This window comes from Mirounga angustirostris, unplaced genomic scaffold, assembly GCF_029215605.1.
Source record: "Mirounga angustirostris isolate CCGP_5_RB_7025 unplaced genomic scaffold, mMirAng1.0.hap1 SCAF_5, whole genome shotgun sequence".
Lineage (NCBI taxonomy): Eukaryota > Metazoa > Chordata > Mammalia > Carnivora > Phocidae > Mirounga > Mirounga angustirostris.
Window position 1 is genome coordinate 126,060,678 of NW_026991713.1, and position 23,333 is coordinate 126,084,010.

Genomic DNA, 23,333 nt, shown 5'->3' on the forward strand with positions numbered 1-23,333 from the left:
GTCATCTTGTAGACAAATTTAGAAAGACACTGTGTAGACATTCCTCTTAATTTACTTCCCTCACTCTTAGCGGGCTCTATTTTATCAATGCCACAGGAGTTACAATTGTCATTAAAGAATATCGTACCAGAACTCAGAGAAGAATGTGTTCACTCAACTTGCCAGAGATCAAAATAACTGTGAATTGTGATAGAATTTAAAAAATACAGTGAATCAGCTCTTTGAATCATGAAAAGTAAAGCATAATTATCTCTGTTACACCACGCTGGCAGAATTTCTGTCGCATGGAGAAACCCACTGCCGCTATGTCTAAGTAATTGATGCTCCCAACCTTTTAGTCACAGAGGGCCCCTGGATTGTACTGCTTCAGGGACAGCATCCATAGACAGTTTCCTGTGAATGACACTGTGGGGTTTGTAACATGCTGTAGTTATTCTACTCAACATCTTCTGTTGAATTTGTAGCTTGTCCAAAGCTTCAGTTCATAAGGGCTTGGTCTAATATTGTCAGATCTTGCCCTCATATTAATTCGGTAGGTTTGCAGAAAGCGTTGCCGTAAATTAATGCATATTTTTACTTTCTCCCTATTTTTCTGGTTTGTGGGACTGGAACTCAGGAAGAAGAGGAATCCCAGGAAAAACCTAAATGCCTCGAGTTGGGACAGAAGATGGCATCAGGTAGAGTACATTCAGTGTGACACCTCCTTTTCTGGGTTGCTGTTGCTGCCAGCAGGGCTTACAGCATCCAAAAGCTTTGCATATTGCACAGGAAAGTCTGTGTGTTCCAAATGACTGGAAACACGACTAGAAATGTCACTGATAATGGATTCCAGGCACAGCATGTAGGCAATCTGGTTATGATGCAGAAACTAGCTGCTTCTCTTCTTTCTTTTATTGATTACGGTTCTTGATGAACAAATACTTGCAATGAAGTAAATGATGATAATGATGAAGAAATTTTAAATTCGGGAAGACTAAAATAAGTAGTGTAGATGTTTACTGAAATATTTATGATTACCTTGGAAAATGTTCTTTAGATGCATTTGCTGGGTTTCTTTTTATGTTAGTGTATAGTGAAATATGCAGCTTTGCTAAAGCTATTTACCCCATAATAGGACTTCCTATGAGATAATATGGAAAGAAACAGTGATGAGTGAATTTATAACTTAGTTTCTGACTATGATCAGTAATGATAATGACATGTAATGGCCATAAAAACAAACATTAGTTGAATGGACTTAATAATAATGAAAGCGAAATCTTGATACTCTCTGCTTCTATATTCAAATGGCTTTTAGTTGGGTGTTTTAGATATTAAGGGGTTAGAAGAGGGCTCCATATGTGTTTGCTGCTGGCAGAGCCTCGTGTTCTTGGAATTTAATGGAAGTTGGGGAGCAGAATTGAGAAAACAGAGATGGTAATGAAAAAAATATGCAAATGGGGGGAAAGGTGGCACCCTGCCCTGATAAAGATGGAGAAAGAATTAGCGATTAAACAGCTCCACCATCTCCCTATGTACCCCTCCCAATTGTCTACCCCCAACAATAACAAACATTGCTTTACTTTGGTGCCTCTCCGTAGGACACTCTCCCCTTGTAGATCCTCGCATGACTTGGCTCGTTCTCATCAATCGGGTATCAGCTGAAATGTCTAGTCTCACAGACTAATTTGTCATTCTGTCAAATCACTCTTCATCTCATTGCCCATTTTATTTGTTTCACAACTATTATTAAAATCTAAAATTATCCTTTCATGGATTGGTTTGGTTACTCATTGTCCCCTAGAGAGCAGAAACCTTGCCTATCTTGTTTAATGGTATCTTAGCACCTTGGACAGTGGCTGGCACTTAGTAGTCATTCAGTAAATTCTTACTGAGTCCTTTGTGTCCACTATATGCAAGGCATTTTCTTTCTCTGATCTCTTTCTTTCATCTCTTGATGTGGCCAACTCTATGACTATTTTAGATTTCTGGCCTATAAAAGAGAATAAGACATGACCCTTGCCTTCAAGAAAATAAATGTCTAAAGTGTAGATGTGTTTGGAACATGAGAAATAATGTGAAAAGATTGACACAACCTAAATACCACTGAGAGCATTGAGGAAGTAGAATCTAAGAAGTTTCCTTGAGTTGATGTTGCCCAGAAGGAGATTTGGAGTTGTTTTTTTGTTTGTTTGTTTTTTAAGATTTTACTTATTTATTTGAGAGAAAGAGAGAGTGAGAAAGAGAGAGAGAGGGAGAAAGAGAGAACGCAGAGGAAGAGGGACTAGCAGACTGAGCATGGAGCCCGATTCAGGGCTCCATCTCACAACCTTGAGATCATGACCTGAGCTGAAACCAAGAGTCGGACGCTCAACTGAATGAGCCACCTAGGCACCCTAGGAGTTTTGGAGTTTGAAAGTTTGAAATAGGAGGGCAGATTTGGAGCTTGCATATTATACCCCTGAAAATTGTTCGGAGTGCCACTTTTTCACACTTACTCTTGATTTTCAGTTCCTCAGCTAGAGAAGGCTGGACTAAGGGCCATTGCTGGGTCAATGCAAATTTGGCCAAGAGATTTTGAGTTTCCCAGTTGCTGTTGTAAATAGTATCATTTGCTCTTTTGGCAGAGTGTCCACAAGATTTTGAAGACATCCAAAGCCTTGATTATCCCACATGTTGTGAAGACACTGCTACTCACCAAGGCTTTTCTAAGACATGAGTTGACTCCAACAGGTCCTACTATGACATCTCTGAGTGAGAAATCAAGGATCCAATTCTCAAACACTCTTCTAGCATCCTAGATCTTTAAGCCCTAGGAGTGTGTGACTAGAAATGTAGTGTAGTGGTAAAGATTTCCCTCCACAATACATTTGGAGTCAGAGATCCAAATGAACATAATTCCGCAGAAAGAGGGGGCACTGTTTAGTTAGAAATCTATAATCCCAATTTCTTTGTGATTTAATTGTATGGCTTTAGATTTTGGATTATGAATAAATGGCTTATTTCCCTATTTTTTTTCAAAAACACCTAATAACCCTACTCTCTAAGTAGAAATTTCAAACAGAAAATGCAAAAATTTCTCACTATTTCTAAAAAGTGAGTTGGGTTCACTTGGATTCACTAACTTTGGGACTTGCTGCAAAGTCCCTCTTTTCTATTCAGGATTTACTCCAAACATGTGTCTCTACACTGTGGCATTAGTATAATTGTGTGTCTAGTTTTAGTCCATTTAGTTCAGATTTACTGTGTTTATTAACCATTCTTTGAAATCCTGTTATGTATTAAGTTGTGTCTGCCAGGTTATTTGAAAAGTATGAATATATAATACATTAACTAAGAAATGTTTATTGAATACCTACTATGTGCTAGACATTGTGCTAGGAGTTATGCTATATTTAGAGTGGTAACTAGGACAGACCTGACTCTATGTATCATGGAACTTATGGGAAAATGAGAAACACAGCCATTAAACAAATAAAAGGAAAATGTAAATTATAGAGAAATTATAGCCTAAGATAAGTAAAATATAAGTTTTAGAGATATATAAGTTTTAGAGGGTTCTGTGGAAGTCTTGCCTTTAGAGCTTATAGTTAAATAATGTCTCTAAAACATGGACACAGAAAACTAAGACAACAGGTAGGATACAGTACATGCTAAAACACAGGCAGGAGTGGTAGGATGAGGAACCAAAGAGATAAGAGAAACTCAATTTGGGGGATCCAGGAAGTTATCCAAGGGTTTGTGGCATATGAGCTGGCTCTTGAAGGATAGATATGAAATCCTTTTGTGAATAAAGACACATTAGCCAGGATATTTATAAAGTGAAAACCAAATACCATGAATTGAATCTAAAGTGATACCTATGTGATATCTGGCCCCTTTTTTGGCTGATGACTGAATCCTTAGGCATCTGTTACTTTATCCTGAGGCCTATAATTTCTACTTGCAGGGCCCACCCAGGGGCTATGACAGGTTAACTGGAAGTGTGTTTAAATTTTACCACCATCATTGCCTGTCCCTTGCTGTCTAATAATTCAGTGTCTGTACATTTGAGGGCTTTTTTAGTAAGTGACCTGCCTGTAATAGACGGAACCCTAATACTTATTCAGAATCAGGTGGCACTTCCCCTTGACTTCATGGATATATTAGCTGAGTGGACAGGGTAGCCCATTTATAATAAGTCCCTTTTGTGATGTGATACACCATGGTACACCATGAGTTGCTGTCAGCTGGTGCTTCATTTCAGCATGACCAGTGCTAGGCAGGTTCATCATCAGATAAAGTTTACCTTTGCCTCAGCCTGCCCTTTTTGTGCGCTGCCCCTCCTCAGTGGGGTTCCCTCCTCACTACCTTCAGCCCCCAGCTTTGCTACCATCAAAAGAACATGCACTCAGGCATGTATATCTTGGTACATAATTAATTTACATCACTATGTTATGCCCGTTCTCCAGCCTATTGTTATTTTAGGCTGCAAATCCACCTATGGAATGCAAGAATTCAGCGGCTGTTAAAGGGATTTTTCAACATTAGCAAGCAGGTAAAGAAGAGGGGGCCTTTCTGGCTGTAGTCACAACGTGTGGTTAGCCACTTTCTTGACCCGAATAAGGCCCTGCAATCATGGGGCTCAATGAAGATTCCATCAGGCTGTGTGTTCCTTAAAAACAGGGGTTATGTCTGTTTACAAGTAAGGTTAGATCTTTTATCCAATGGTGCCATTTTGGAGACATCTTGCATCCTTCTCCTATAACATTATGCTTATAACTGCACAGGAAAAAGGAAGAATGAGGTAATGGACCCATGAAAAATGGTGATACAAGTGGAAGTATTATGAAGGAAAGATTTCCAGACATAAGAGTTCCTTTGAGGTGGCCATGAGGTTGTCTGAAAAATAGAGGAAAAGAACAATGATACTTTACTAATAGTGACAAGAAGGAGGCCATAGTTCCAAATAGAAGGATCTATATGTCAGCAAGAAGGCATAATTGAAAGCCTGATGATATGACCCTCTGAAGATGAGCCAGTTATTGGAAGTAGCCGAGGACAGGGGAAGAGTTTACATGTTCTCACCTGGTTTTATGCCTCATTTCTCAGCAGCTGCTACATCAAAGTTGGCAGACATTTGGGTCTGCATGGCTCATGTGGCCACCTGCTCCCAGGTCTTTCTTTCTGTGGGTTTTCTTTCCTTTTTGCATTGCCATGGGATGTGTTCCTTTCCTAGAGCTTTTTGTGGTTGCCCTGATTTGTCATTTTAGAGAAGTTTTGTGCTGAGGCTTCATCTAATCTCTTTCCGTTCCACTAAAGGGCTCTTGGAACAAGCCAAGCACCACACATACTCATAACAGCCTGTTAGGCATCTGTATTGAACAAGGTTGAAACTGAGCAGTACCTTTTTAGTGCAGAGACTCAGGTTTATAAGCTGATGTAAAGAAACTACAGATTCTGCCCAAATTAATCTTATCTCTAGCCAAATGAATAGAAATTATGGAATACCAATTTTGGGAGAAAGAGAGGGAGGTTAGCACATCATAACTTCATTTATTCATTCATTCTCTTACGGACAGGGAGACAGATGAATGGATGGGCCAGCTACACTTTCTTGAGAGAATTTTTTTTTTTTTTAATGAATTGCACCCTTTCTGGTGGCTATGTTTCAAAAAGAAAGTAAAATGTGTTTTTAAAATGTTGGCTCAATCATGTCATTTTTCTTGCCTGTGCATTGCTTTAGACACAGGCCAAGTATTTTTGAACGCTGAAACAACTTTCAAATGCGTTTAAAATTCAAGAAGACTTTGCAGAATCATTTTTATCTTTTAGCTTGCACTTAGCCTTTGCTGTTGGGGCCCCATGATTGCCACACTCTGATCATAATGGGAGAATCTTGTAAGTCGATGCTATTTTATGACAGTCAGAATGTTTCAGTGGAACACTCTCTTTTCGCTAAAGGTCACCTAAGGCTGAGTAGGGCCCAGCACGCTTTCAGAGTTGGCTGTCTGTGTCATCTGCATTTAGTCAAGTTTTCATTTCCTGTGGTTTGTACGTTTCTTATGTGTGAAGTAAACCCCCAACGGTTAAAATTCTTCAACTGAAAATGAAAACAATCAGGACAAAATATATGTATTTTTGTAACCTTTGTGAGGAAGTGAGACCAGGGTTCCATTGAGCAGCTTCTTAAGCAACATCGTGTCGCTGTGTGTGTGTGTGTGTGTGTGTGTGTGTGTGTGTGTGTGTGAGGCTGGCCCCCTGCGGGGAAGCGACACTTCTAGCAGGGAGCCTTGAGAGGTGAGAAAATGACCTATTGTCTGGTAATTCAGACAACTAAATGTTTGCTTTTACTTTCAGGTCATAGTAGAACAGTCAAAATGAGGTCTCTACCCCAGCCAACTGTATTTCGGTCATACCTCGCTTTGTGCAAAAAAAGTGATTTATCTTCCTCAATGATTTTTCTGAGGCCCTGGCCAAAGAATGAATAGAAAACTGTTCAGTTAGGGAAGTTGGAAAACAGAAGGTGGTGGACTTCCTTTATCCCGAGTTTCTTTCCATCTCCTTAACCTTAGAACAGACCGTCTGAAGTCCTATGAGGCCTTTTATTACAGAAAATGTTGCTTGGGGCTGTAGATGTCTTCCAGCAAGGACCCGATCCCTAAATTTCTATATGGGATGGATGTCTTGGTCTGCATGGCTTTCATCCCATCCTCCTGTCAGGTCTCTGCCCTCAGCAAGGCTTTCTGTGACCACCCTGAGCAGAACTGCAATCTGTCCTTCAGCTCTTACCTCCTTGCCCCATCTTGTTTGTCTGAAAACCACTTACCACTCTGATGCACTATGTCCTTTCCTTGCTCTTTGTGTGTCTCCCCCCTAGAACATAAGCTCTGTAAGCTCCATGAAGGCAATGGTATTTTATATGCCGCTGTGTCCATAACAAATGCCTAGAACAGAGCCCTGTGTAGAGGGGATGCTCGATAAATATTTGTTGGACAAAGAAGGAATGCTTGCTCTTCTCTTTTAAACTCTCTCTAAAGCAGTTAGCTCAACCAAAATCTGAACACTGAGTATCTTTTTCTATTCAGTTTTTTCCCCAGCTCCCAGCCCAATGTCTGGAATATGGGAGAGCTCGAAATAAATGGTTGGTTGACTTAAGTATAAATGCATGCATGAATGACCAAGTCTGATCTACTGTACAACTGTGATATAAAAACTGTGTTCAGTTGGGACTTTAACAAACTTGAAGAGAACCACACTAACCCCTGGGGAAGTCAAAGATGAGGGTGACATGGGTCTTGCCTTCAAGGAGCTAAATGTACTTCCTTTACCTGAGTTTACCTTCTTCCTGTTCCCTTGACTGTAGGACTATCTGTGGGTTCGGGGGGGTGGCTTTTATTAGAGAAGATGCTACTGAGGTTGCAGATGACTTCCAGTAAAGTCTTGATCCCCAAACTCCTGTATGGAACTTAGCTACCATGCTTTTATTTTAGTCCTAAGGAGTCCCGCTATTTTGTCTCTACTTCAAAGAATTGTTGATTGGATCATGTAAATTCTTCCCAAGAAGTGAAGGTCTACCAGAGGAATACACCTGTGAAAATGATATATTCCCCATTCCAAGAACTAAAACACCACTGGACGGGGTAGGTCATGCATAGGCTCTAACAGGTATTCATAAAGAGGAAGATGTTTCTAGAATTTATTCATAGATCCTGCATTATGAGTGTAAGTAGGAGAAAGTCATGGGCTGGGCAGAGAGCACAGCTAGATTTTCTTCACTGTTAAATCAGTTGGCCTTGCCCTCGAATCCAAGGAGATGCTTGGGGTGGGAGTGTGAGTAATGTTTGTCTTTGGCAGGACAAGGCAGCAAGGGTGTTCTTTCATGCAAGAAAGAAGACTTCCTAGCCTGCCTGCTAAAGATGTACCAATCTGCTCCTAGCTCAATATTATCTTGCACTGAAAAGGTGTCAGACTAATGAAGTCCGGTTTCCAAGTTCTCAGCTCTGTCCTCGGCAACATCTATTAAGTGATATTACCATCCACATCTCTGAAACCACAGCCTCCATCCTCCTCAGGGTCACCCAGAGAGCAGTATCTGTTTTTTCTCCTCTCTCCGTGGGCAGAGAGCTAATCGTTTCCAGATTGTTTTTATTCAGGAAATTCAATAGATCGCTTATTGTTCATAAATGAGAAAACACAAATAAATAAAAACGAGAGTTTGATTTAGTCCTCCGTATTCAAGGTACACCTGGTGTGCTGTTGACTGACCAGGCACCTGTTTCTTGAAGAGGAGCGGAAATGCACCTGCACAGCAAATGTTTGGTTTAGACGTTGTGCCCGGGTGCTACATGAGACACCTTGGTAGCCCTATCGAGTACTACTCTTCATCCGATCCTAAGTCCCCTTAGCACCCCTGGACGCACAGGGCTTCCCAGAAGTTTATCCAGGTCATAAAATGAATCAGTTACTAGGAATGAAACTTCCAGTGTGGCAATACTTGGAGCAGAATTGTATACTGTGTGTGTGTGTGTGTGTGTGTGTCCCGCAAGATGTTTCTTTTTTTTTTTTTTAAGATTTATTTATTTATTTGAGAGAGCGAGAATGAGAGAGAGAGAGAGTACATGAGAGTGGGGAGGGCCAGAGGGAGAAGCAGGCTCCCCGCCGAGCAGGGAGCCCGATGCGGGACTCGATCCCGGGTCTCCAGGATCATGACCTGAGCCGAAGGCAGTCGCTCAACCAACTGAGCCACCCAGGCGCCCCCGCAAGATGTTTCTATGCTATTTTATTTTCTTCCATTATTTCCTTGTTTGTTTAAAATTTGTCCTCCAGCCTCTGTAAGAATCCCTTAGAACAGAAAGAATCGTGAAGGCAACACTAATATACACAAGCGGCAATAATGAAGCAGCACTTAGGTTAAATAAGTGAAACCCTAAACCGATGGTCTTTGAGTGTTTCCATGCCGGAGGAATCTCTCTCCCCACTTCCACTTCTCACTTCCTGTCCCCGCACGTGAGTAGAAAGCTCGAGCTTGCGCTGCATGCTGTGCATTTGGACGCCCAGCCCACTCTCTCCCTGGAGGGTACCCTTCCTCCCGTTCTCGGGACACGGACAGGGGAAATCATCATGTAGAGGTTCCAGCTGGTCACTGTCTCAAAAGCCCTGAGGTGGAAGCGAAAATGGGAAGTTTCTGAATCTCAAAGGTTGGTGGTGTTGTTGCTCTTGTTGTTATGTACCCGTGTTTCCCTGCAAACATTTAAATGAAGTGGCTTTTGGGTCCTAGGGGTCCCCTGAAGTGAGCATCTTTATTCCCCTCATGCCCACACCTCAGTTCAACTTGGCTTCGTGGCAGTCATGCCCTACTACCCACTTAGGTGATTCCTGGTGGGTCAGCCACTGTTCTAGAATTTGTGTCCAGGAGGAGCACAGCTCAAGCCATATGGTTGAAAAGACAGTCCAGGACTTGTCCTCAAGTTGTTTTCGTACAGACTTCATTGAGAAAATGTCATTGTCCAGATTAGGGGAGGCAGGACCGATGAGCTGGAGGGTGTGACGGCCACCATGCGCCCCTGCTTCCGCTTCCATGGACACTGGCCCCCACTTCCTACACCTGCAGGTGTCTGAATCAGGCTTTCTCTCCAGAACCTGCTCTGACCCCTCTTGGGATTAGCCCTCAAGCAAGCACTGCTGGGACCTGGTGAATAAATACCTCCGCTCGCTGGCCCCTTGGGGAGGCCAGCTGTGGGGCACATGTTCTGTGCTGGTGCTCAGAGTTGCCCCCGAGGGTTAAGCCACTGAGGTAGCTGGCTTATCACCCCACTGACCCCCTGCTGTTGCCCTCACCTCCCATATAAACCGCTTCTGGGAGAACCCTTAATCAGAGACGGTCCTTTGGCACCATCACTGCATTCAAAGTTCAAAAGACTCAATGAGCCTGATTGGGAATCTCAAAAAAAAACACAAAAAACCCTTTGAAAAAAATTTTTAAAAATGTAAATGCAAAGTAGCTGCTCTGATCACTACCTTATTAACTGGTCAAAATGGTGGCATTCCTAAGCTTCTCAAAAATACTCCAACCTATTCTGAATGCAGCATTCTGTCCTTACCCGTTCATTGGGGGATGTTAAATGACTATGAAGAAGGAACGGAGACTTCCATCTTGATGTTGGCTATCACAGAGCATATTTGCTTAGAGACCGCCATACTGTGACTCATTTTGAACTTGCTTCATATGAATTGAGGAGTGGATTTGAGTCACACAATCATTTATGTTTGAGCCCCAAACATGAGCCCTAATGTTCAGCTTAGTTACTGATTAGATCTGGGCGAACTTGAATAGCCATTTACCCTATATTGAGCCCGTTTTTAAAAACAGCTTAGAAAAGAACACCTCTGGATTCCTTATCCTTCATCACAGAGAGAGGATGAGAAAAAGAGACCAAAAAAAAAAATACAATAGTAAAGTGTTAATGAATTTTCTCTAACGCATTATGGCTGAGGATTGGTATGTGGTCTGTGTTCCACCCAGATATTCAAAAATAGTGGCTAATTCTGAAAACTTGAAAAGTGATTTTTAACATCTTAGGACTGATGTTACCAACAGGGCAAACTCGGACGCATTTGGTTTGGCCTGCAGTCTTCAAAATTTTACAAAATTGGCTGCCAATGTTTAAATTCTGGAAAACTTCCTGTAACAATCTATGATTTCTCTTGAGGAATTGTAAAAACTGGCAAACCAGGGCTGCATTCCTAAGGGATATAAATAAATAAATAAATAAATAAATAAATAAATAAATAAATAAACAAATAAATAAATAAACAAATAAATAAACAAATAAATAAATAAAAGTCACTTGGCGTCACATCCCTGAGAGGTTAGTTACCTCCCCATCCTGCCTGTGTCTGAGGAGCAGGTGAGATGCGTGGGGGGCCATTGCCGTGGAAACGGGAGGAGACATTCGCTTACATCAAGCTGCTGAGCACTGACCTCGGTCAGTGATCTACCTCGTTCTCTGGACTTGGAGCATCCATGGGACCACAACTGCTTCCCGAAGCCTTTCCCTTTCACGGGAACGAAGGGGTCACTGTGTTCTCACTGAGGGGGCCGCAGGACAGACTTCTGTTTCTGCTCTTGCTCAGCAAGACTGATGTAAAATTTCCTTTGTGAGCATTTGCCCATCTGGCTGTGTGCCTGGCACCTTTTAGATGGATTTTGATCAAGCATGACTCCAGTGTGTATAGTAATCATGGAAAATTTCAGCTTTCCTATCCAAGGAGAAACAGACAAAAGGGACAGACTGCCCTTGGCTTTTTCTAAGCCGTAGAAGCAGAACCAGATCAAGGACTCAGAAAAGTCAGGGTGCATTTGGCAGAAGCCCCATGCTAGTCTGGCATCTGACTGTGGCATTAGATCAGTTCATTTGGCTACATGGTTAACTTGTCCGTGTTTTCAAAAGAATGTGTGGAGCCTACCCTCTCTGCTGGGTGCTGAGAGAGGGCCGCAAGTCTCGCCTTGTTGGTTTTATGCCCTCAACCCTAATACCCATGTTTCCAGAAGTTCAGGCTTGAACATTTTTTTCTGTGCCCACATTCTTTTCATGCCTGTCCTGCTCTAAGTGGGTTTATAGTATGTAGTTCTCTCCAGCCATTTGAAAAGACTTAAAGAAAAATGGATCGTTGTTTTATTTCCTTCAGGTGACAACTTTCTCTGCTCCTTACCACTTACCCCCCATTGATTGGATCCTGAGTTCATCTGGTCCAGCTGCCATTTTTGATTTGAGCACGTTCAGGATCACATTATCTGAATTGTTCTTTTCTAACAACTGAACACAAACGTCTGGTGAGCATGCTTGCCAGATACTCTAACAGTAACACTAGCTAACATTTAGTACGTCCTTGCAATGCATTAGGCGCTACGCTAAGTGCTTTCTGTGAATTTCTTAGTTAATCCTCTTAACAGCTCTATGGGGTTTATATCATCCCCACTTTGCAAATAAGGAAACTCAACCTTAAAAAGTTAATTCATCCCAACATAGGCCCAGTTGAGTTCCAATGCCCTATACTCTTAACCATTCCAGCAACCCTGCAAATACTGGTATGTCTTCTGGACAGAGCTGAGAATTTCTGAGCAGTACCATATGGAGAGGGTAGAATCTATTTGCCTCTGATTTGAGCACATTTATCAGCAGGAATCTAAGATCTGGTGCCCCTTAGAAAGGCTAAACCTCCTGGTTTCCTGTAAGCAGGGCGCGCGGGGGTGGGGCAAGTTCCTGGAATTTGCCCTGGGCATATAAAGTCATTGAGATGATTGAGATGAAGTAAAGAAATGAGTCTTTACTTTTCTTCCCCCAAGATTTGGTGAAATTTAGTATCTTTTGTTTTTAATCTGCTTCACTCTATTAGGATATTATGTTGAAATCTGGTAGAATCAAAGACAAAAACAAACGCCCTCCAAACTTGGCTCTTTTTTCCACCTGTATGATTTCTGTTTATGGTGTCACCCTCCATCTTGGCCTTCAGCTTCAAGGTCATGTTGCATTGCTACTTTCCACTTAACCTCTATATTGAGTTTCTTTGCAGTATTTCTTGAATCTATTCCAACTTTTCCTGTCTTGCTGTCACACTCCAGTTTAGGTCAATATTCCCCACATGCCCAAACTATTTTCATAGTTTCCTAACTGGTCTTTCTGCATCTAGACCTTACCTGCTCTTATCCATCCTACACACCACTGTCAGAGTACCTATTCATCTACTAAAATTGTATGTAGGCTTGAAGGTCCAAGTCAAATTCTGTACTCTTGATAAAGTCATAGAGTACATATTGGAGAAGTAATCTCTCCAATACCTCTCTTATGGCCTATAATTTACAATTATGTGTGGACATGTCTTATCTCTGCCAATTGTTTATCCAATATTTCTCTTCTTTAGCCACAGGATCCTGATTTTGTTGGGTACAGTTTAGGCCCAGCTATAAAACTACATTTCCCAGCCTCCCTTACAGATCAGGCTGGCCAAAGGTATATAAGCTAAGTTGTCAGGGGATTCCTTAATTTGGTTTCCTCAGAGGTAGATCCTGGGATAAGGATTCTAGCACCGCTTGTTGGGAGGAGATCCCAGGAACGGATCTCCTGGAATAGCATAAGGCAGGCAGGCAGTCAAGGGTTGGTTATTAAGAAAATAATCCATTTCCCAAAATTGCTGTAATAAGATGCTGTAATTTTCATAATGAAAAAAATTAACTATATACAAATAAGACTGATTTCACACCCCTCAAACAACAACCTGAGGAGGGGAGGGCTTTACATTTTTTCATAGAAAGACGTCAAATGCTGTGTCTACTACTGTGGGGCTTCTGGAAATCTCCCTCAAGAGAGCACACTCTTCCCCTCCTTCCCGTCTGGAACATTGGCAGGATACCATGGTGGCCATCTTGGATCACAGGTGACTTTGAGGATGAAACCATTATCTAAGGATAGTGGGGGCAAAATACAGAAACTCGGGTCTCTGGTGACCATGGGGCTCCATACCAACTCTGGACTGCCTCCCTGAGGCTCCTTTTATGTGTAAGAACAAAAAACCCCCAAAACTTTCTATCTTATTTACACTGCTGTTATGTGTGTTGCTAACATTTGTAGCCAACCCTCAGCCTCACTCGTGTTTCTCTTACAAGACCAGGAAGCTTCTTGAGGGGAGGAATGTATGTGTTCATTTTTGTCTGCCTCAGAGCACTACCACGTCCTCAGTAAATCTTTGTGAAAAGAGGAGTTGAATTCAACTCACACAGAGAACTGAGCCTCATGCCCTGTGTTGCATGATGTCCGCATCTGAAGATGAATAAAACCTTGTCCCTGCTCTCAAGGAACGGATAATGAAGTTGCTGTGTGTGCGTGTTGTCGCTGTTTGCCACTGACACACCTGGGCAGGGACAGAGGAGAGAAGGGGGGTCAGCCCCCTGACTGTCTGAATAAAAACAAGATGTCCATTCACTTCTTGTCCTCTCCCGGCATCCTTGGCTCTTCAGTGTCTGCTGGAGAAGCCAGGCCTTGCCTGGTGTTACCATGACGTCTGAGCTCTGAGAGCTGTTTCCTTTCTTCCTAAGCCTAAGAAAGATTATTCTGGTGATATCTGAATAGCTTGAGTTAGCTGCGTATGAGCACAGAGGAAGTGGTTCCCTAGCAACGGGAGCCTCTGAAAGCCTCCGAGCACTCAGCGCTTCTCCCTGCTTTTTGTTTTTTCTCCTCCATGTTGCCTGTCAGCAAACGGCTAGAGTGATTGCACCTGCTCTGAATTAGGGCCAGTCACTTAAACTCCAGCAGTCCAGGTTTCTAAGTCAAGGGCTCTGTTCCTCTTTGGTCAAGCTTCCTCATGAGGTCGGGGGCCTCTTTTGCTCCTGGTCAGACCATACTTACTTCAGATCATACTTCCTTTTTTTTTTTTTTTTTTTTGATGTTCAGATCTTGACCAGAAATGGAAAATATTGAGGTTCCTGAAGAAAATGTTAACTGAGTTCGGAGGTGGGGGGAAATACTACTTTTTGTCCATTTTTTTCAAATGTGCTAAATCTCCTAGGAAAAAGTTTAGCGGACTTTTTCTTGCTAAAGAACTTATTCTCACCCCATTCTTTGTTTTTCCACAGAAGCCAAACAAATTCTTCTTTCCTTATATATGTCAGCATCTCAGTGTTGTAGTTGAGTATGCAAGATGATTGGGGCAATAATAAAGTATCTTCTTACGACATTGCCTCAGTCTAGCAAAATATTAGGTTCTAGAAACAGATATCCTTACTGGGGGCACTGATCCTGTTCTTTTTTCCCAGCCCCAGGGCCATATTTGAGAAAGTAAATCCGCACAGACCATACCACCGTAGAGTCAGAATTACGGTGGGAATGCCTTGTTTCCTCTTCAAACAGCAATCTGGATAAGAACAGTGATCTTATAGGGGGTGGTTATATGGCCTTACCTACCAGTTGGGTGGTATCAATTGGCAGCATTGAATGTCTGGCCAAGACTGCTGGTGATGAAGGACAGCATGCGCCCATTTATAATTGAGCCTACCAGCTCCTAAAAGGCTTGTCATTTACACCTACTAAAATATTTTCATTTGCTCATTTGTTTAATCAACAAACATTTATAACCAATCGTCTCCTATGTGTGTCAAGAGACCATGCTGTGTCTTGTGGGAAAGACATGAAGGACGTTGTCTGTAACCTTAGCGAGGTCTCAATCTAACAGAGGAATTAAGATGTGTACCCATGCAACCATCAAGCAAGATCGTAGCCTAAACAAAGATAATCCGTGCAATTCTAGACATTCTCTTGAATCGGCTTTCTATGGGGGGCAGTGGTGGAGGTAGGGTGAAGCCACCTTTCTGAGTAATCAGGTAGAGTGTAAGGAAGGGGAGATGAGAAGGTACATCTGTTCTGTAGATAAACAGAGCATTTGGTCTCCAGGACTATTCATTTAGGTCTTTTTATTACCCTTACACTTATTAAAACAAAATGAAACAGCAAAATCCCCTCATGTTGTGATAGTCTGTTTCCATCCAAATGGTCTATTTTTAATCAATGTTAAGAGCTTGACATATGTCAGCCAAAGTGACATAAAACAGAAACCAGGAAGAGAATTTATCTGAGATCTGGGAAAAATAAAAAATAAACCCTAGCTTAGGGGAAATTTGAATTGCACTGTTTATCTTCTTTTCCTCCCAGGCATTATTTTCCACTAGTAATTGAGAAAGGACAAAAAATGCATCTCGGTAGCCAAACCCTCTGGGATCCAGGCTCTCTCATTAATAGCCATATCCCCCCGACAAGCTGAGGAGTCCATCCAGGATAGTATGCGTGGTCATGACCATGGTCACGGTTAACCAGAAAAAATGAGTTATAAATCACTGGAGATGCGGGGGAGGGGAAGAAAGCCCCCAAGTCAGACAGCCGTGGTGTGTTCTTTCTCAGGCTGGCTTAGACTAAAGGAGGGCGGAAATCTAAAAGCCATTCCTAATATATCCAGGTGACAGGCCTTTGGGGACCATTTTAGACTTACTGAATCAAGCCACTGCCTTCTGTGACGTTGACACCGATTTAAGATTTATGAAGTAGGGAAGGTGAGACAGGCAATAAAAGAGTCTTTTGTAGCCAAATAAGTGATTTGCACCCTAGGACGGAAAGGACGGTGAGGTGCCAGCCGTGACAAGAAGTGGGTTCCCCAAGGACATGTCCTGAATCCTGAGGCTAGAGCTCTGATATAGCTAAGTGACTCCTAGGGCATAGCTCCCCCTCCCACCACAGTCAGGATTTTCAATTTTGAACCTAATTGCTTACGGGAAGATCATGGCTGATTATTAGTTTTAGGATGTTGCAAACAGAGTCTTCCCGTGGCATTTAGTGAGCGTGTACCAGGCTGCGTTAGCTACAGTTCTCTGAGAAACAGTACCAATAGGATATATCTATGTCTGTATCTGTATCTAGAGAGACACAGAAAGAGAGGGAAGAGACAAATTTAGTAGAAGGAGTTGGCTCATGTGGTTTGGTAGGTGAGCAAGACCCAAGATCAGAAGATCTGCAGGATAAGAGAGCACACCAGAAGCCAGAAGAGCCAATGGCTTAGTGCCAGTCCAAAGGCCAGCAGCAGGAGACCCAGAAAGAGTTGACGTTTCTATCTGAGTCCAAAAGTAGGAAAAAAATTCTCTCTTGTTTAGGGAAGGGTCAGACTTTTTGGGCTCTTCAGACCTTCAACTGATTAGACGAGGCCCACCCACATTCAATAGGGCAACCTGCCTTGCTCTGTGTACTGATTTAAATGTTAATCTCACCTAAAAACACCCTCACAGATTGTTGAATCACTATACTGTACTCCTGAAACTAATATAACACTGTAGGTTAACTATAATGGAATTTTAAGTAAAATAAAATACTGAAAAAAAAAACACCCACTCTCACAGAAACACCCAGAATAGCACTTGGCCAAATATCTGGGTACCTTGTGGTCCAGTCAAGTTGACACATAATTAATCATTGCACAAACTTTGCCTTCTATGCTCATTCAGGCAAAGTAAGGAAATTAATATTTATTGAGCACCTACTAGACCAGATGCTCTACATTTATTCCTTCTTATAAATAAGGGGTAATTTAATGCCAGCTTTGCATAGCTGGTCATGAAAATGATGGGAGAGAAGAAGTATATAAGAAACACCTCTCCTGTCTGTCAAAGAAAAAGAAAGGTTTTTGTATTTTGGTTTGTATATTGTAGTAAACACAATCATACCAATGCCTGTCCAAAGGTCAGCAGACTGGACAATATGTACAACATTCTTCATAATTCTTTCACAATATTTTATTGGATCTGTCATTAAAATACCTTGACAGAGTGGGACAGATAAAATTTTCACTGTACAGGTAAAGAAACTGAGTCACAGAGAAAGCAAATGACTTGCTTAAGGTCACTTGGCAAACTTGAAGCAAAACCAAGATGAGACCCTCACATTTTCTGGCGTCTAGCATAGAGGAAAACATCAGCCATGTTTACAGTATTTATGTCTGCTAATGTATATGGTGCTCACGCCTTCACGGTGGCAGGCAGAAGTGGGACAGGTCATGAGCTCCCAAATCAGATGAACCAGATATGGGTCCTCGCTCGATCTCTGGTTTGTGGTTTGACTTTGGAAAATTTCCCAAGGTGTAAAATAGGAGAACTAGGACTATCTCATTAGCTAGGTATGGGAAGAGCACTAGGTCATACAAGGAATGCACAATGCCAGGTACACAGTAAAGGACTTAATAGAGAATTAAATGAGAATATAGCAAGCATGCAATAAATGTTAGCTATCATTATTACTATCGTTGAATCATCATGGATTCCCAATCTATGTTGGCCTCTCCCTTCACAGCTCTGCCTTATTGCAATAATAGGATCAGGTAGACAGAGGGAGAGAGAATAAGAAGGCAGAGAAGAGGAGCTAATATTCTTCTTCCTTATACTTGATCTCTCCTTGTTATTGGCAGCATTAGGTAATTTCCAAATAAGGAATATGAGAACAGCTTCAAAAAATCTTCCATTGAACCACTGTTTTTTTATGTCTTTGCTCAAAGTGACTTTGAATCGCCCTCTGTAAAAAGTGTATTGAACACATACTCTCTGGAAGGCACTTTACCAGGCAAAGACACACAGAAGTAAAGCAAAGCAGAGAGAAAATACTGCCCGCGTCTAGACATGCGATCATGGGAACCTCCAGTAAGGGGCTGGTGATAGCCATGAAAGGAAGAAGCGGATGTGGGAAGTGTTGTAAGGATAAATAAAGAGCTCTTGGCTACCAACTGGGTAAAGGGGTGAGTGAAAGGGCATATTGGAAGCTGATTAAGAAATGATCCATCTTGAAAGACTGGGGGCGGGGGGAAAGGAAGTAAGTTGCCTTAATGTCAAGATAAGACTTCTAAGAGAAAACTATTTCTAAAAGGCAGAGGAAAATATAGATTGGGGTTCTGAGGGAAAGGTTAGCATTTGAGATAAAAGTTTGAGCATCTTCCCCAGACAGGTCATATTTGAACTTTGGAAGTTGATGCATTTTCTGTGGAAAGAATATAAAGAGAAAAGAACATGATGCATGCAGTTTGACTGGAAACCTCTAATGAATCCTTCCATTTCTAACCACAAGGAGGACTATAACCCTGAAGCCATCTTGCTTGAAAACAAACACAATTTTATTTTATTTTAAAGATTTTATTTATTTATTTGACACAGAGAGAGACAGCGAGAGAGGGAACACAAGCAGGGGAGTGGGAGAGGGAGAAGCCGGCTTCCCGCTGAGCGGGGAGCCCAATGTGGGGCTGGATCCCAGGACCCTGGGATCATGACCTGAGCCGAAGGCTTAACGACTGAGCCGCCCAGGTGTCCTAACAAACACAATTTTAAAAACAACCTAAATATGTTGCATCCAAAGTAACAAAGATTTTTTTGTGAATTGTTAGAGAAAGTAGCAGAAAGTCCTAGGAGCCCAAAGCAACAAGCAATTGAAAATCAGATGGCCATCTTGTAAATTGGTGTGGCTGCCCTGGGGGCGGAGGGTTTGCCACCTGTATGAGCTGGGGAGGGGATGTTAGTTATCACTCACTGGGTAACAAATTACACAGACTTGGCTAAAAACAACACACATTTCTTACCTCACAGTGTCTGTGGGTCAAGAGCCTGAGCTGGTCAGGGCACCTGAGTGGCTCGGTGAGTTAAGTGCTTGACTCTTGGTTTCAGCTCAGGTCATGATCTGAGGGTCGTGGGATCAAGAGTCCCAAGTGGGGCTCCCTGCTCAGTGCAGAGTCTGCTTGAGATTCTCTCTGTCTCTCAACTAAACAAATAAATCTTAAAAAAAAAAAAAAAAAAGGCATTTGAGCTGGTCCTCTGCACAGGGCCTTCAGTGGTTGCACTCTTTGCCTGGTAAAGGTGTCAGCTGGGCTGAGGTCTCCCCTGGGGTCTTCGCTGCCAAGCCACACTTGGCAGAATTAAATTCCTGTGGTTGTAGGACTGCAGGGCTTCAGGTTTTTCCTGATTGTCAGCCAGAGCCTACCCTCATTTTGCCATGTGGGCTCCCTATTATAGACAGCTTGCTTCCTCAGAGGAAGAGAGTGTGAGGCTCCCGCAGGACGGGTACTAGACTCTTACACGTGTAATCATGTATGTCTAATCACATACATTTAATCTTGTATGTATACCATTGTTACCGGTGGGAGAGTCTGCTGTGTGTGAACAGATGTCTCGGTTCTGGGATTCCTTGTGTAAGATTTATGTGAGGATCTGAACTGGAATAAAGATAGCCGGAAGGGAAGTAGCAAGCACAAGCAGTTTATTTTTTTAATTTATTTTTAATTTTTAAAATTTTTCTTTTTTTATTACTATATACTATATTATTAGTTTCAGACGTAGAATTTAGGGATTCATCAGTTGCATACAACAACCCAGCACAAAGCAGTTTATCAAGGACAGTAGCTCTCAAGATGAGAGAGTAGGCAGGCCCAGAGGTGGCAACTGCCCTGAGGCTACTGGGGTCTTGGGTCATGGCTGGGGTGGTCTCTAATGGCAGCTGCTTCCAATCATTTGGGGGACTCTCCCACAAGTTGGGAGGGGGAGTTTTTGACCCTGCAAGGTTTGTACCAGAACCATCATGGCAGCCTTCCCCCATTGTGGGGGGAATCAAAACCACAAGGCAAATGCATTATAATGAGTCAAGGGGTTACCCTGGGGCAGAGGGGGAAGAGGGGAGCACACGTTGTGCACCTTGGCTCTTAGTCTGTTAGCCCCAGGCTGTTGCAAGCCACAAGGCCAGGATGTTGTGTCCCCAGGCTTCTACTTATCACCGCCCTTGCCTACGGCTCATGTCTACCAGCTCTATCACCATCACCTTGCCGTATTCTGTTGGCCAGCAACAGGCACAGGTCCTGCCATACTCAAGGGGAAGACAGCACACAAGGGTGTGAACACTAGGAAGCACAGATCATGGGGGACTACCCCAAGAACTGGACTGTCACAGGGCAAGACCTGACCCCGTGAGAGGCATAGTGTTGGAAATGAGACCCCCTCATTAAGCCAGGACTTTGAGAAACCACACCCTTGTTCAAAGGGAGATGCCAAGGAAAATGTCTGTTCTGACACAGACTGATGGGGAAAAAAAAAATCTCCCCCCTGGGAATTCGTGATTGCAGGCTACAGGATGCATGGGTTTGAGATGCAAGCTTACTGTGGCATCCGGTGACTCTCCAAGTTGAAAAATGAACATAAAACGGTCCTGGATCAATAAATACCCAGGGTCCTGGCAAAAATAAATGTGAATCCTCTTTGGAAGGATACTCACAGATAAAGCTTCATTGAAGACAAAGATCACCATTTTAAGCCATAAAATTTATGAGAAGCTAATTCATTATGAGTTAGAGGTAGTAGTCTCAAGCTGCGGGATTAGGTCTCCAAGACCTAAAGGAGAATGATATATGTTGCAGGCTTAATTGTGTTCCCCAGCTCCCAAATCCATAGGTCGAAGCTCTAACCCCCAGTATTGCAGAATGTGACTGTATTTGAGCATAGGGCCATTATAGGGGTGATTAGTTCAAAATGAGGCCCCTAGCATGGGTCCTAATCCAATCTGAATGAGTCCTTATAAGAAGACAAAATTAAGACACAGACACACAGAGAGGAAAGACCACGTGAAGACGGAGGGAGAAGACAGCCATCTACAAGCCGAGGAGACAGGCTTCAGAGGAAACCCATCCTGTCAGCACCTCGATCTCAGCCTTCTGGCCTCCAGAACCGTGAGAAAATGAATTTCTGTTGTTTATACCACCCAGTCTGCGGCATTTTATTATGGCAGCCCTAGAAAACTAATACAATATGGAAAAGACTAAAAAAGAAGAATGTTGGGCGCCTGGGTGGCTCAGTTGGTTAAGCGACTGCCTTCGGCTCAGGTCATGATCCTGGAGTCCCGGGATCGAGTCCCACATCGGGCTCCCTGCTCGGCGGGGAGTCTGCTTCTCCCTCTGGCCCTCCTCCCTCTCATGCTCTGTCTCTCATTCTCTCTGTCTCAAATAAATAAATAAAATCTTAAAAAAAAAAAAAAGAAGAATGTTAAAAACGATTAAGAGCATAAACAAAGGAATAAAAATGTAAGAATTAGACAAGGGAAAAAAGGAATAGGTACATTTATTAAAGAACCAAATAGAGGGGCGCCTGGGTGGCTCAGTCGTTAAGCGTCTGCCTTTGGCTCGGGTCATGATCCCAGAGTCCTGGGATCGAGCCCCGCATCGGGCTCCCTGCTGGGCGGGAAGCCTGCTTCTCCCTCTCCCACTCCCCCTGCTTGTGTTCCCTCTCTCTCTGTGTCTCTCTCTGTCAAATAAATGAAATCTTTAAAAAAAAAAAAAAAGGAACCAAATAGAATCCTAGAAATGAAACATACTGTTGCAACAGATGAGTTAACAAAGCAGATTTTATTATTAAGGAATTACTGAATAGTAAGATAAATCTGACGAAATTACCCAGACAGGATAGAGCACCGAGAGATGGAGGGACGTGAAAGAGGGGTTAAGAGCAAACGAGAGAGCCTGAGAAGATAGAAGATACATCTCATAGTCTTTCCGTACTGGGCAGTGGAGCATGGGGGCATTAGATAAGGCTGAGAATCTTCCAGAATCAATTAAAGACATGGATCCTTAGATGCAGGAGTCAAAAGAAGTCCTAAGCAAGGTAACTAAAAGTAAGCCCACGCCTAGGCATATTCTAGTAAAAATGCAGAACAGAGTGCTAAGAGAATAAGAGAAAGCAACTGTCAACCTGGAATTTGAATCTCACTAAACTGTTATTCAAGTGTGAGGGTAAAATGAAGACAAAATATAGAGACACTTTTAGGCAAATAATGACAGTTTACTGCTAACAAACCAGCATGGAAAAAGGGACTGGAGGGGTTCCAGGGAAAAGGAAATTAAACTGGAAGGAAGATTGGGGGTGTGAGAATAAGAGGAACAGGGGCACCTGGGTGGCTCAGTCAGTTAAGCCTCTGACTCTTGATTTCAGTTCAGGTCATGATCTCAGATCACAGGATCGAGCCCCAAATTGAGTCAGGCTCTGTGCTAAGCGTGGAGTCTGCTGGAGATTCTCTTTCTCCCTCTGCCCCTCCCCCAACTTGCACTCTAAATAAATAAATAAACAAACAAATAAATAAAATTTTTAAAAAAGATTACTTTAAAAAAGAATAAGAGGAATGAGGAAATTGGTAAACATGAGGGCAAATTTAAATAACACTTGACTATTTAAAATGAGATTGATGAGTTGGGAGAGAGGTAATTGAGTTAAGCTAAGAGGTAACTGATTTAAGCTGAGAACTTGATTTTGCAGTGTTCAATGCTTTGTTTTTCTACAATTCTTATTTTTAAGACAGGACATGATTACTTTGAGTTATTAAATAGTTCACATACTTTTCCTCCAAAAGGGCTGGAGACACGTAGAGGAAAGGCAGAATGTATTATATAAGTTTAGTTCTGCAGGCATCTAATAGTAAATTTCTCTCCTCTATCTCTCTATCTGAAATATGTACTTGGGCTGTTGTTTTCTTTTTCCGAGTGTAACAATGTGGCAAAATCCTGACAGCATAGCTACTCTATCGTGGCTGGGCATGAGATGCTGCTCTTGGGTGTTCAGGATCAGAGGGGATGGCCAGGTGAACTGGTGAAGGTAGCTGAGCTTGAAGCAGAAGCAGCATCTAATACATAGATATGTTCCAAGATATGTCAAAGTGAGTTGTGTGAAATAGAACATCAGAATGTATTTTTGCATGGAAGCGATATTTTAAGTAACGGTATTATTTCTAGTCCCGGTTTAAGGACCAACTTATCTTGCACCTGAATCAGAATTA

The 23,333-nt window shown here is 42.4% G+C and overlaps 1 protein-coding gene across 1 annotated transcript in view; it reads left to right on the forward strand.

Moving 5' to 3' along the window:
- The window catches only part of FAM107B (family with sequence similarity 107 member B), a 226,248-nt gene that overhangs the window by 96,218 nt on the left and 106,697 nt on the right, over positions 1-23,333 (forward strand). Inside the window, exon 2 of the mRNA XM_064592036.1 lies at positions 617-677. Within this exon, the coding sequence (XP_064448106.1) occupies positions 617-677 (61 nt within the window). The remainder of the gene's footprint in view (positions 1-616; positions 678-23,333) is intronic.